At 37.8% G+C, this 14,094-nt stretch overlaps 4 protein-coding genes and 1 pseudogene across 4 annotated transcripts; 2 read left to right on the top strand and 3 right to left on the bottom strand.

The window, feature by feature from the left end:
• Positions 1 to 744: 744 nt before the first annotated feature.
• On the bottom strand, positions 745 to 2,771 carry LOC147945666 (ran-binding protein 1 homolog a-like). The gene is made up of 4 exons (XM_087510108.1): positions 2,462 to 2,771; positions 2,165 to 2,316; positions 1,930 to 2,055; positions 745 to 1,399 (listed from the first exon to the last, which is right to left on the bottom strand). Exons 1-4 carry the CDS (start codon positions 2,614 to 2,616, stop codon positions 1,152 to 1,154), a joined length of 681 nt encoding a protein of 226 aa, XP_087366234.1. The 5' UTR covers positions 2,617 to 2,771; the 3' UTR covers positions 745 to 1,151.
• Positions 2,772 to 3,487: 716 nt separating this feature from the next.
• Positions 3,488 to 5,813, top strand: LOC147945665 (putative F-box protein At1g67390). The gene is made up of 4 exons (XM_087510107.1): positions 3,488 to 3,889; positions 4,246 to 4,866; positions 4,957 to 5,130; positions 5,259 to 5,813. The coding sequence occupies exons 1-4, from the start codon at positions 3,614 to 3,616 to the stop codon at positions 5,568 to 5,570; spliced, it is 1,383 nt and encodes a 460-aa protein (XP_087366233.1). The 5' UTR covers positions 3,488 to 3,613; the 3' UTR covers positions 5,571 to 5,813.
• Positions 5,814 to 6,116: 303 nt separating this feature from the next.
• On the bottom strand, positions 6,117 to 7,535 carry LOC104759104 (mitogen-activated protein kinase kinase kinase 20-like; annotated as a pseudogene).
• Positions 7,536 to 9,911: 2,376 nt separating this feature from the next.
• On the bottom strand, positions 9,912 to 11,621 carry LOC147945664 (putative protein phosphatase 2C 2). The gene is made up of 3 exons (XM_087510106.1): positions 11,111 to 11,621; positions 10,560 to 10,904; positions 9,912 to 10,477 (listed from the first exon to the last, which is right to left on the bottom strand). The coding sequence occupies exons 1-3, from the start codon at positions 11,546 to 11,548 to the stop codon at positions 10,133 to 10,135; spliced, it is 1,128 nt and encodes a 375-aa protein (XP_087366232.1). The 5' UTR covers positions 11,549 to 11,621; the 3' UTR covers positions 9,912 to 10,132.
• Positions 11,622 to 12,066: 445 nt separating this feature from the next.
• Positions 12,067 to 13,377, top strand: LOC147945663 (PHD finger-like domain-containing protein 5A). Its single transcript, XM_087510105.1, has 2 exons — positions 12,067 to 12,180; positions 12,862 to 13,377. The coding sequence occupies exon 2, from the start codon at positions 12,905 to 12,907 to the stop codon at positions 13,235 to 13,237; it is 333 nt and encodes a 110-aa protein (XP_087366231.1). The 5' UTR covers positions 12,067 to 12,180; positions 12,862 to 12,904; the 3' UTR covers positions 13,238 to 13,377.
• Positions 13,378 to 14,094: the final 717 nt, after the last annotated feature.

Raw genomic sequence — 14,094 nt, 5'->3', positions numbered from 1 at the left:
GATTAATAATTATAAAATATGTTATTATAAATAAATAATACACTTATTGCTAAAAATTAAATGTTTTTCTTAATTCATGTAAAAAATTTAAAACATCATGTATTATGATACAGAAGAAGTACATAATAATAAAAAAATAAAATCTGTCTTTTTTAAAAAGTTATCTTTCGATTGCATAGTTTTTTGTTTAGTTCATTTATTTAAAACTAAAAAAAATGACATGGCAGAAAATGATTGGACAGATGACTTATACTTTATATGATAAGAATGTTCTACATATTGCAGTATATAAAAATATTACTCCATCCGTTTTTTATTACTTATCATTTTAAAGATAAATTTTTATTTTATAATAATTGTTGTTTTAGATTTCTAATGGAAATATTTGGCAAAAATTACAATACTATCCAATTTTATTAATGTTTTGACCAATAAAAAAATTAGAAAATATATTAAAAAGGAATAAAACATAAAATTCAATGGTTTTCTTTATCTGTATGAAACAACATTCAACGACAAGTAATAAAAAAGAATATTTTCAGGATACTTTTTAATTAAACTAAATATTGAGGACTCAATTGTAAAAGTTTAGAATGATAAATATTGAAGAAAATACGTTTGTAACCAATATAACATGTGATGAACAACAAACTGAGGACGTAGTAAATTTGAGATACTGCTAATTTGCGTTGTCGCATCTACTTGCAAGAGAGCCAAGTAGATTTTGGTAATGACCATAAGAAATTTCAAAAAAGAAACACAAAATCACATGCATTCAAATTTGGAAAGAAAATAAAATGGGGACTTCTGATTCTTGTCCATGAACAAAACACTTCTCTATCCTCAAAATAAGACCATCCAAAATGGATTCATAAACTTAAAACAATGAAACCAATGTACTCTTTCAGGTAACCAACTTAAAATATTCTCTCGAATCTCCCATATCACCCCGACGCTTTCGACTCAAAAAACTATAGACCCAAAACGACTCAGCAAAACCCGACCCCAAGCAATCCCCCAACCACTTGATATGACTCGACAACAGATGTATAGATAGATAGTGCCAAGACGATGACTCCTGATGCATCAAAACAATTTTGAGGCTAAATTACCTCGCCAGGAATTTGGCAGCGTAAATACTGATGCAAATCTTAAGTGGAGGGACCAGTTTCTTCGGGTTTCTTTTCTTCACCAGATTTCTCCACCTCACTCTTTTTGGTTTCCTCTACTTCAGACTTCACCTTCTCCACAGGTTTCTCTTCGGTTTTCTCCTCTGTCTTTTTCTCTTCCACAGTCAGTTTCTCAAGAAGACCAGCGGCGTCAGAGGCATCTTTGCTCTCTTCTTTCTCTTCTTCAGATTCAGCAACTTCCTTGAACTTTTGCATAAATGTTTTGCAATCTGACAAGAAAAATAAGACTTGGTTACTCATTGAGTCTAAACACATATTTGACCACCTCAAGATCAATATCTCTTTATATAATGTTAGCACAATCTAGCAGTCAAAGTACTCATTTCGACAATTCCTGAACACAATAAGGCAATGTGGAGTTAATAGCGATTTTCAAAACTTGGTAAACGGGGTGCCATATTCAGCGGAAACTGAAAAGCCACAGCCCCAAAGTACTCAATGATGAAAGATCTAAGGATCTCCAAGTACAAGTAGCCATATAACAAAGATAACTCCATGACCCTTAAGTAATCTAAGCCATAAATTCTATCAAAGCTGTACTGAAACTAAATAAGGCAAGGCAGAATCAACATGGAGACAGGGCCATGAAATAAACTAGATAATCGAAGGAGAAGGCTAGTATAAGATATGGCATATTTCAGTCTAATCTACATCTCCGTAAGAAAATTAACTCCATTACGTGACAAGATCCAATCTAACAATGAAAAAAAGAAAATGCAAAATGTATCACAAAACTCACTCTCGATTGAAGCAAATCGGATGCAGAAAAGCTCATCCTTGAGTTCCCCATCAGCAAAGTCACGAGCGTGCCATACACAAGACTTTTCATTTCCAACGTGTTCCTGAACAGTCATGCCCGATTTAACTGCATAAACAGCAAAGGCCGGAAGATACATCAGTAAAAAATTAGAGTAACCCAAATACGGATCCAGATGAAACTCAATAAAAAGCATCCTAAACAGAATAAATTTTACCCAAGTGGTTAGCACAGATCTTCAGAGTTTTCGATTGCCTCATAACGAGACGAATCTTGCCAGTGTTCTTATGCTTTAAGAGCTTCACAGTACCAGCTCCTCTCTCCTTCCACTGATTCGCATCCTTATCGAACCGATACAGCTTCGATTTCCTTTCGATTCACAAACAAACCAAAAAAAATCAGTCAAACATCTCTAACATCACCAAAAAGCTAAACCCTATAGAATCGATCAGATCCAGTTGACCTAGATCACACAGAAAAAAATTTTAAGAGAGCAATTGAGAAATAGACTTACAGATCGAGGACGGCGTCTTCGTCTTCCTCGCCGGTAGTGACGGCAACCTCCTCAAGCCTAACGATCGGAGCAACCTGAGCTCCGGTGTCCTCATCCTCGTTAGCTCCTGCCTCTTCCTCGTCTCTGTGCTCGTGCTCGGGTTCGTTGGTCGCCATAGTTATCTACCGAGATTTGCTCGTCGATTCAGTTGTTCGTTCGTTACGGTGCGGCGTATGCGACAGAGAGAGAGAGAATTTGGGGGTTTTGTAACACAAGAGAAAACGGAAAAGGCATTTTTATAACCGCGTTGAATTGAAGCTACCAGTGGGCTGATTTCTTATAGATAATATATATGGCCCATATAAAGGCATTTTTATAACTGCGTTGAAGTGAAGCTACTAATGGGCCGATTTCTTATAAATATATGGCCCATATAAGACCCATTTATCCAGTTCTTGATTTAAAAGCAATAACATATATATACAAAATGAGAAAATACAATTCTTAATTTTTGCACTTGACATAACTTTTTTTTTTTTTTTTTTTAACAGCGTACTGAATATTGACTCATGCCTGTACACTTATTAAAAATTAATCTGAATATTACACAAGGATAAAAAAACTTTATTTCTATTTGAAAAGAAAGATAAATTTCTGTAAATTAATTGGAAAAGAGGATATCTTTTCAAAATTTCGAATCAAAATTTGAATGTTTATATAAGAATATTTTATATTGGATGTTTACCACAAATAATACAAACATACTTTGACTAAAATCGCTGCAGAACACTAAAGTAAAGACTAAACAATTCAAATATGAGACCTTAATAGTGGACCCTAAAAAGATATATTGCCTTCTATTATATGTACGTTTTTTTTTCAAATTGTGACAAATATACAGCAAAGTCAAATGTATTTTAGATTTTTTCCTATTTTATGGACCGTCGATGGGAATTTGAAATAACAAATCATAGAGAACAACTTAAAGTTAGGTTATAATATTTTGTAAGGACAAGATCGTCCATCTATCTTCTTTGTCTTTATCCTTTCGTACCTCTTCATTTTAACCTCTCTTCCCCCACACACATACATCACACACCCTCCTCTTCTCTCGCATATCTTACCATTGGGATTCATTCTCGTCTCTTCACGTCTATCTCCTAAAACCACTCCATGGCTGCATCATCATCAAGAGTATCGTCAGATGCAAGAGGCAAAAAGAACCTTCTTAACGCTGATCGGCTCAGCATGCTTCCGGACGAAGTGTTGCTCATAATTCTAAAGAAAATACCCACTGAAGAAGCTGTCCGGACAAGTGAGTTGTCTACACGTTGGAAGGATGTTTGGAAACATTTGCCGTCTCTTATCTTTGATATGCGAAAAACTTTCAACGCCCAAATGGGATCCTTGGCCGATCGTTCGGTTCACATTGCTGACCTTATCACAAAGGTTTTATATCTTCCATTTTTCCAAATATTTTCTCATTTAAAGTTTTTAAAATTATGATTTTTTCGCTCGAAATTATACTATAACTAACAATATTTCGCCAAAAAAAAGTTATTCTTTAAAAAATCATGTTATATGAATATTTGAAGATGAGTATAAATTGTGAATACATTATTATGATAATACGAGAATCTAGGAAAACCTAATCTCTTGCCTTATCTTACATAGTTGTTAGATAGTCATAAAATACATGCAGTATTTTAAGATCTGGCTCCTATTGATGATGTAATGTTATATATATACTGTATTTGTGCATAGTTCTATTTTAATCACAAATCTTAATTGTATTTCTTTTGAAGGTTATAAACAATCACAAAGGTCGTCTAGAGTACTGCAGAATCAACCATTTTTCATACCAATCAAAAGACGGTGCTCTCGAAGCTTGGATTCGAACTCTGATTCATGTGAAAGGCACCAAAAGTCTCTCACTGCTAAACCATCTTGGTCACAATAGGAGAGGCAGCATGCTCCACTTGCTCCCAAACACATTCTCCCATCCAGCCCTCACCTCACTCAGCTTATATCGCTACGACTTTGAAACTGCAAATCCCTTTAACAAGTGCGACAATCTCATGATTCTCGAACTTGGTAGAATTTGTGCTGAGGTTGGTGTGTTCAACACAATCATTGCTGCGTGCCTCTCCCTCAAGGTGTTGGTACTTGAAATCACGACGTACAGCCATCTTGGTTGTTTGAAGATTCATAACAACAATTTAAAGCTCTTGCACGTGTCTTGCTCTCATATAGAGAGCATTGAAGTGTCTGCACCTCTTCTGGATATCTTCTCCATTCGCTTTACTTTTGTTACGAAAGATAACTTCCTCCTTGCAGCCCCTAGAGTACTTCAAATTAATGAAAGCTATTGGGCTGCAAAAGTAAGGACACCTCATATCAGCTACAACATATCGTGTAATGCTCAGGTACGTACAAACCACAAGGAAATGCATTTAACTATCTATTTGGTATAAATATATTGTTTGACATGCTTGATTTGTTTATATGAATCGAAGGAGAAAGAAAGCATCGAGCATAACTTCGTGGTGAGTAGAGATACTGACTATTTGGCGCGGTTTCAAACTTTGGCGGTGATCGTGGATTTAATGAATCCAAGGGAAGTTCAAATGTTGAGAGAGGTGTTAGTTGCATGGAACGGGATAATGAGGAAGCTCGAGATATCGTTTACGGTATGTTCATTTTATGCTTCATTTTCAGTTAGATATAGATTTGATTAAAAATTATTTTCATTACTTTCGTTTGATTGGTTTATCTATATAGAAAACATGATACATGGTTTATGTTCTTGTATATATAGGATACCAACATTCCTAAGAAATTAGAAGGTGAATCTTCTATTAGTGGAGGAGAGAAGAAAAAGTGGGAAGATGGACAAATATTTCCCAACGCTCATTTTCGCGTAGATGTTTTGTGGGTGTTTAATTTCAATGGTTGCGATGAAAAACAGTTTGAATTGGCTTCGCGTTTTGTGACGCAAGGGACCGTGACGAGGAAAATGATGATCAAGCCATCGTTGATTCCTCCAAGCGAAGAGACAGAAGCCGCTGTGGCCAAACTAATGGAACTTCCCAAAGGTAACGAAGAGCTTAGCATTGAATTATGCTTCTAAGTTCTAATAAATCTTTATTTGGATCTAGTCGTTGGTCATTTGAATTAATAAGTAACCTTCTATTTGTGAAGTAGAAGACTTTATGGTTGCAACTTTCTAGTAATGCTTTTGGTGTTTTTGTTGAATGCTTTTTAAAGATTTGGGACTTATTTTGTGTAATTTTAAAACTATATGATTTGTTGCATTGAGAATGGTTGTTGCATGCGGCTATCTTAATCATGCTTTAAGATAAGCTTTCCCTAATCACTCCTATAAATCTATCTGCACATATAATGAAACATGTTCTTATGGCATGTTTCATCTTATCGGATAAATAAAAAAAATATGCTTGAGTGCTTATCGAGACAACCATCTTTAAGTGCTCCGGCCAAAAGCCGAGCACTTAGAATGAGTCTCCGTACTTACTTGAAGCCGAAGCGTGTTGGCTGTATATATACGTGAGCTATCAAATATGAGGCAAAGGTTCCGAAGTAGGACACTCAATCTCATCTCACCGCGTAAAAAGATAGTTTTGTCGGATCCGAAACAAACAAAACTTCAGGCAGATTAAAAGACAACATTTCGAGTTTCTTGTTACTATATATTATCACGATGATATTGATAACAATAGTAATAAATAATGAGTTGAATTTGACTAGAGACACATGTAGAATAAGCCATAATCTCTCCATTAAGTAGATTAAAACAATCACTAATCCATATGGCAGCGCCGTCGCCGAGCCCCGGTTTCCCGGCGGTGTATACGGCGACACAAAAACGTCAATTATCGTAGAGTCATCAGCCACGTCATCGTATCCGTACGATGATGAGTTGTATTCCGATTCTACCCTTGCAGATCCCGAATATTCCATCGTTGTCCCTTCCATTACCGAAGCGTGGCTTCTAACTTCCACCCAACCATCCGATTCCCAAACTGCCCCTCCGGTCGTCGCCAAATTACAAACCCTTGCCATCGCCGCGTCTTTGTATTCTGATCTCCACTCGCTCCTCCCTACTTCCTCCTCTTCTTCTAAGTCAAACCCCGAGTTGCCCCAGTCAAGAACGCAACGCGGAGATGACTCAGTGGGTGACGAGTTGTGACACTGAAACAGGTAAGGATGCTGCAGAAGCTGATCGCAACTCCACCTCTGATTCGGGTCTCGCTTCAGACACTTGTCTAAGAAGTCACGACCCATCTCCGTCAGCGTCGCGGGAAAAACGGGTAACTCGCCGGAGAATCCGATTCGACTCAGCGAGTCAATCCCGTGGTCTTCCCAAGCGGGTTTCCCGGTGAACATCTCGATGATCGTGCAGCCGAGAGACCAGACGTCGCTCTCCGGACCTTGGCACTCTCGTCTGATCACCTCCGGAGCCATCCAAAGCGGACTTCCACGTGGCGTGATCTGAGCCGTCGGTTTTTTTATTCTGATCGCTGACCCGAAATCCGCCAGCTTGATCACGGAGCTCCGGCTGACGAGGACGTTCCTCGCCTTGACGTCGCAGTGAACAAATCCTTGCGAGTGGACGTGGCGGAGAGCAGAGACAAGACACGCCGTGTAACGCTGGAGCAGAGTCTCGTCTTTGATCCCTCCGGCTGCGTAATTAGCCACGTCACCTTCTGGGAGATACTCTAAGTAGAGATTACGAAACGACGCCGTTCCTTCTTTTGAGTGCCCGTCGCCGAGTAGCCTCACGATGTTCGGGTGAGGCTTGAGCGAGCGGAGGACGGAGATTTCGTTCTCGAGAGACTCTGATTGAGTGGGAAGGCACGTGGCGAGATCCACGGACTTCACGGCGAAAATTTCACCGTTAGTTTTGCTGATCGCCGTGCTAACTGAACCGAAACAACCTCGTCCGATACAAGTACCACGAACCCAAGAAGAAGATTGAGAAGTTGAAGATGACATTAAAGAAGAAGAAGTGTTGCTCTGTTTCTCCATATGTGTGCCAACGTTCATATGTCGTACTTATGCAACACAACAAGAAGCTATTTATATGTGTTTTTAGGAAGCTGTAAAACAGGAAATGTGAACGTGAAATAAAGTTGCAATTTTATTTTGTGTCTGACATGGACAAATCTTGTACACTTGTCTTTTCGATTTGTAAAGTCTCATCTTTTAGAAAATTTCCCACGTGGCTATGTCATGTACAACACAAACTTTCGAGTCTATCACTAGATTTTTGAACAAATTCTACCATGTTCGATGGTCGGTTATGGATTTTTACGATTTAACAATATATATATATATTTATGTATTGAATTACATACTTGTAATTCCATGCAAATTTATTTTACTTTGGTGGAGTGGAATGATTAGTTGTTTTCAAAAAAACAGAACAAAAAAAATCAGAGAAGATCATTTTATTAATTAGAAAAATTGTTGTATGCCACTAATGAGTAATGACACTTGGAGAAGTTCTCGGGATGTTTGTAAGAAACAATGCACTTACCCTTTCTGCTTAATCCTTATCCAACTAAACTTAAGTTGCGGTTTGGTCTTGTCCGTTAATATTTTACTCACAAAGGATAAAAATCACTCCCTCCTCGCTTCACGCAATCGTTTTCGTTTTTATAACCACAACATTTAAAAAATGCTCTCTTTACTAAGTTAGACTAGTGATCGGATCATCCCTACTGATCGTGGGTAAGACAAATGAAGAAAACGTGCCGATAGATTTGGAACCCTTGATCTATGTTGACATTTTTTTTTTTTGGTGTGTGCTAATTTGGTTGACCCTGACATGATCAGACATGGAATATACGGTAGTCGACGTACAAATCATTAGCAAACAAGATTCATGAATCCAAAACCATGTCTTAGCCAATCATACTTAGCTAGGAAACAATAATTAAATTTATATATTCGTAGCATAAAGAAGGCGAGGGTGCACCGTAACAGAATATATCCCTACGTGAAGTAGTGGATATCCGAATAAATATTCGGAGTTGTCCAAAGGGGATCAGCGTTAGAGATGAGGGAAGAGGTTGCCGAAAGGGGTTTGGTTTTTAAATGGGGGTCCATCTGGAGATTTACGTGGCATGAAACCGTTGGTTCACGTTCTTTGACATATTAACGAGTTGTCTGAACACACATATTGGGAATTGACGTGCTTGATCAGCCTCCACGCATAGTGAAACTATTAGTATATTTGTATTTTTTGGTTTGTTGGTATCATGAAGCTCACAACAAGAATTTACTCAAAAACGTTATCCAAAGATATCACGGAGATCGAGTTGGAGATTGAAGGTAGAAAATGAAGATAGGGTTGTTAACTTTATTAATTGAAGAGATGGTTGGTTGGGAATCTTGGGATGGTTAACCGCTGGATCACTGTAATTGCATTTACCTAGGGAAATTATCACTAGAAAACTAATTAATAGGGTTTGTTGGTAGAAATATTCATTTTAAAGAAGACCAAAGTCTCCATAGCATATACTAGTATCAAATACAGTATGAAGTTTTGTGAAATTTTGCTAACGATTTGACAAACCAGTATTAATTAAAGTTTAAATTGCTAATTAATGACCATATACTGTAGTCAACCTGATCTTTGAATTATTCCAAAACACAAAAAAAAACTTTATTATTCCAATAGAAAAAAAAAACGTTTATTATTTGACTCCGCCGCAACTAAATGTATATTTTACTTTGTTTGTTGTTTCTCTGGGAAAGCTTTGACCTTCCGCGAACGTGAAGTGCTATTTGGACGGTCCACCACTTGTTCCATATCTTCTTAGGGCAAACTATTTTAACCGTCTGTGTGTTTATGAATAAATTGCTAGAAATGTCCAAAAAAATAAGATATTATTTGGAGATTTTAGGACCCATACCATATCTTTCCAACTTAGATGTATAGGAGAATCCACTTGGAAAACAACTCAAGATAATGACATTGCAACATGTACTTTTAATACCGTACAAAACTTTCTGACTTTTCAGTTTTTTATATATAGGATTAAGGTATAATAGCTATCCTTAAGATATACTACTAGTTTGCCTAAATATATACACTAAAGTATATGCGTCTGCGTAAAAACGTTACGTGTATATTAGTTTTGTAATCATTTGTGGCTAAACATAAATTTTAAACAATACGTTGATACGAGAAAATTAAATGTAATAGTTGGATAAGTCTAAACTCCATTGCGCCGCCTCATGCTATTGCAAGAGGGTAACTACTACTAGGGATGTGGATTTTCAATCCCTCCATCGTAAGTGATGACAGGCTTGCATCCACAATCAAAGTACTTTGAGCATGCAAAAGTTTACCAAGCCTTATTTCTTTGTGTTTCTCTTTTCTTATTACTCTGTTTTTACTTTTATAGTTTTGAACTAAGACGACAATAAATTGAAGAAAAAATACAGTAAAGTTTATGAATTTTATTTATCATATAAGAAGCTCACTTTTGTCAAAAAGTATCAAGAATATGTGATAAGAGATCATCTAAGATGATATCCACAAGGTATCTTAACAACTTAAATTAACTAATTGAAGTTAATTGAAGAATGTAAGAAGGACTCCAAACTCTAACGTCCGAAACCTGAATTGTTTTCTTATCCCTACATTTCTCCAATTAATGGTCAGAGGAAGCGGGACAACGGAATCAACATCACACTGATATCGTCCAAGGAGCCTCGTGATACGGAGAGGTCAACTAGCTTCTTACAAGCTAACAATGGCTTCTGTTTCTGATCGGTTCCTATGCAAAATGGTCTAGCTATATCTACTGCCTCCTGATTACTAACCTTGTCCCACAGACCGTCTGATGCTAAGATCAAGAACTCGTGTTGGGGATTGATCCGTAGAACCTTTGTCTCTGGTTCAGATATTATCCATTGTTTGAGATGAGCATCTCCTATTCCTCTAGATACTGCTAAAGATCCTTGGATTCTCCAAACACTTTTGAATGTATCCACATAACCCCCCTGCAGCATTATCGTAATCAGAAACATGTAATTCAGATAAATTGAACAGTAAGGGCTTTTATATAAAGGTAAGAATTCTTACCGAGCTCTCAATTCTGTTACGTTCTTCTTCTCTCGAAGGGCGATGATCAGAAGTCATAGCCTCAGCGTGTCCTCCAACGCTCAAAACAGCACGACAGTCCCCGGCATTGGACACCACGAGATTCCCATCGTTGATCAGAGCCGTGACACAGCAAGAGCCGCCCTTAGCATCTTTCTCCCTTAGAAACTCAGAATCAGTCTCTAGATAACCGCGTCTTACAGCTTCTTTAATCTCTGAATCGCTCTTCCCACCAACAACCTCATCTAGAATGTTACTACACAAGTTGTTAGCCGCAAACTCAGCCGCTTTTGATCCTCCGTGGCCATCATAGACTCCGAATATTGCCTGCATTTAGAATTTTATTAGTGATTTTGTAAGTAATATGATATACCTATTCAAGAACTACTCAGTACAATTTTATAACCAAACTTTACAAAGCTCATCACTGGCTCACACACCATAATGAAACCTTAAGTTATACGTACTATTACTCTTCAAATCACATAATGAGTAAAGAAACTCGAAACTAAATAAGAAAATTGAAGTGTTACCTGTTTGGGATCACCTCGATGATTGGTGATGGCAGAGAAACGATCCTCCATAGCTTCTCTTCTTCCTCTCTTGCAGTAAACAGAGTACTCATCACCTTCCCTCTCCACCTCTCTGCTCTCCTCCCTCGGCGTCTCTGTAGTCACCGACGCCTCCGCAGCTGCAGTACCAACCGGTATATCAAGCCTCATCGGGCGTTTCCTCTTCAGAACGCCTCCGGGAACAGAGTCCGTTCCAAACCCTAATTTAGCTGGCGGTTTGAGGAGACGGAGGCAGAACGGAGATGTGGGAGGCGCAGAGGAAAGAGAAGGAGAAGAAGCTGGAGGATTGAGATGGGATAGAGATAGAGTTAGGGTTTCATGCGCCGGTGGTTTGTTGCAGAAAAGTGACGATGACGGAGAGAACACCGGAGAGTTGCAAACGGCAACTGCAAGCGACATCGTTTGTAAATAAAACTTTTTTAGGTAAGTTTGATTGTGTCTGTCTATGAGTCGTCTTTTGTGTTTTCTGTTTAGTGTCAACGAAGGAGAAAGAGTCATAACTATATATACAAATACAATTATACAAAGACAAGTCTCAAGTCTTTGTGGCCGTTGTTGTTTGCTTCTTCCAGCCTTCCAGGTCAAACGTTACCACTCTCTCATCTACTTGTCTTTGACTTTTCAAATCATGGATCCACCGGCACAGTCCATTTTTCCGCTTTTGTTTTTGAGTCAACGCCCAATTTGTTAGTTACTACTCTTCCAGAAATATATCTTTGATTAGTTTTTGGGAAGATCATAAACAAAAGTCAAAGAAGGCAATATCGTTTTGGTCTAGTGTTAATTTTATTTTAATTGTGAGAAAAGGCCGAAATAGAGAAAATAAAAAGAGCCCAACAAGAAAGCCTTTTTAGTGAGATAGCCCATATTAGTCGGACCGACATGGATATGGATATATGATTTTAGAAACCCGACCCGGTTTGTTATATTTCTTTCCAGCAGCCGTCTCTTCTAGTTCTAGTTCATATCGGCGTTCGGAGATCGGGGATCGCTAGTGCCACCTTCTTCTTCTTCTTCTCCTTCGAGATAAGGTTAGATCCTTTTATCTTTTGTTTTCAAGTTCGATTTATGCATGATAGCTATTTTATGAGATTTCATTCTCTGTTCATGTTTCTCTGCGTTTTTAGGGTTTTGCGGTATATATGTTCCATATTGTTTTGCGCAGCTCTGTTTTGTGTGTGTTTTTGAGCTCTAAGACCTTTAATTTTGATCGTCTCTGGTTTCTCAATGTGTACGTTCTGTTGCTTTGTGGTGAGCTGACTAAAACTTAGCTCGGATTTTGTGTTCGATTCAGCCGATTGTTGTCTTCCTTGTTTGCTTCGTTTACTATGCTGTGGATTTCAAAACTTTACTTTCGTTGCATTTAGTTAGCTAGAATTGGCCTTCAAACTTTACTTTCGTTGCATTTCGTTGCAACTAGTAGAAACATGATTGCTGCCTAGTAAGTGTTCGATGAAATTCCTCTGAGAAACAAATTAGTAGGAAACACCTTAAAGTCTCGTAGTGGATCGAGTTGGCGTTGAATTATGACCTTAGGAAATAGATATGAAAGGTTACTACTTACAGTTACAGAGCATGGTTGTATTGTATCTCTGGCTATTACTTGAAATATACATAAAGTGAATTATCATTACCTTTTCTTGCTGTAGGAGATGCATAGGTGCTATTACTAATACAGAAAAAACTTACTTTGGAACCAAACCTTATTGCAGGTCGAAAACTTAATAAGAGGACTAAGATCGTGTTTAAGCAGCCATGGCCAAGCATCATCCTGATTTGATCATGTGCCGGAAACAACCTGGCATTGCCATTGGGAGATTGTGCGAGAAATGTGATGGCAAATGCGTGATATGCGATTCCTATGTCCGTCCGTGTACTCTGGTTCGGATTTGCGATGAATGCAACTATGGTTCATTCCAGGGGAGGTGTGTCATATGCGGAGGAGTTGGAATCTCAGATGCTTACTACTGCAAAGAGTGTACACAACAAGAGAAAGATAGAGATGGTTGTCCTAAGATTGTCAATCTTGGCAGTGCGAAAACTGATCTCTTCTACGAACGTAAGAAATATGGTTTCAAAAAACGATGATCGTTTGTTGTTTGGTCACTCGATCTATTTCATCTTCTTCATTAATGCTAGGAAGAAAGTGTCTGTAACTTGTCTGTGTTAACCCGGTGAAGCAAAATTTAAGACTGTGTGTTCAAAGAAAAGATTATGGTTTGTTTCCTGATCATGTGTCTTATTGAGTCGGATCGACGTGCTATCTTCTTCTTTTTTTGCTTGGTTAATCTTGGCTTTCCTTGATCACGAGATACCTTAACATAATAGAAGAATGCACTTTGTTGCCGATTCTGGGGGGGTTTTGGAGTCGAATCCAACAAAATCTATATTTGAATTTAATGACATAATGTCAACTTAAAACTTTACAGAATACGCAATAACTCCCAAAAAGAGGATATCATCCATTAGATAAAACCCCACATGATCGTCAGAAATATTCCTTTTAAAAAGTGAGGAAACTCTCCCCAAAAATCTTTTTTCGTCCAAAAGTTTAGACGTTGACTTTGTGTAACGGACGGTGACGATAATAGTCAACGGCCCATGCATGTTCATGTTCGCTTCTTCGCTTATGTGTTAAACTGTTAGCTTAACAGTGTGGAATCCACAATTTGTCTCCAATAGTCAACTCATACCTCCAATTAGACTATGCCACGTGGTATGTATCAGCTATTGTTGGAACATCTCAAACAGATTTCTGCATTTCGATCTTGATTTTATAGTTGAATTGATTTATAATTTTTTTTATATGATCAGATTGAGTTGCTTAAAGAGATAAGTCAAACAAAAATTTAGACGAAAAATGATACTGTGGTGGCCATTAAGAAAAGCGTTTATTTCTAAGACAAAAAGTTTACGTTGATGATTTTATTTAGGGACAAGCGTTG

The sequence above is a fragment of the Camelina sativa genome, chromosome 4 (assembly GCF_030686135.1).
Source record: "Camelina sativa cultivar CO46 ecotype springtype chromosome 4, ASM3068613v1".
Taxonomy (NCBI): Eukaryota; Viridiplantae; Streptophyta; class Magnoliopsida; order Brassicales; family Brassicaceae; genus Camelina; species Camelina sativa.
The sequence above is the reverse complement of the archived record's forward strand: the minus strand, read 5'-3'. Positions and strand labels throughout refer to the sequence as shown.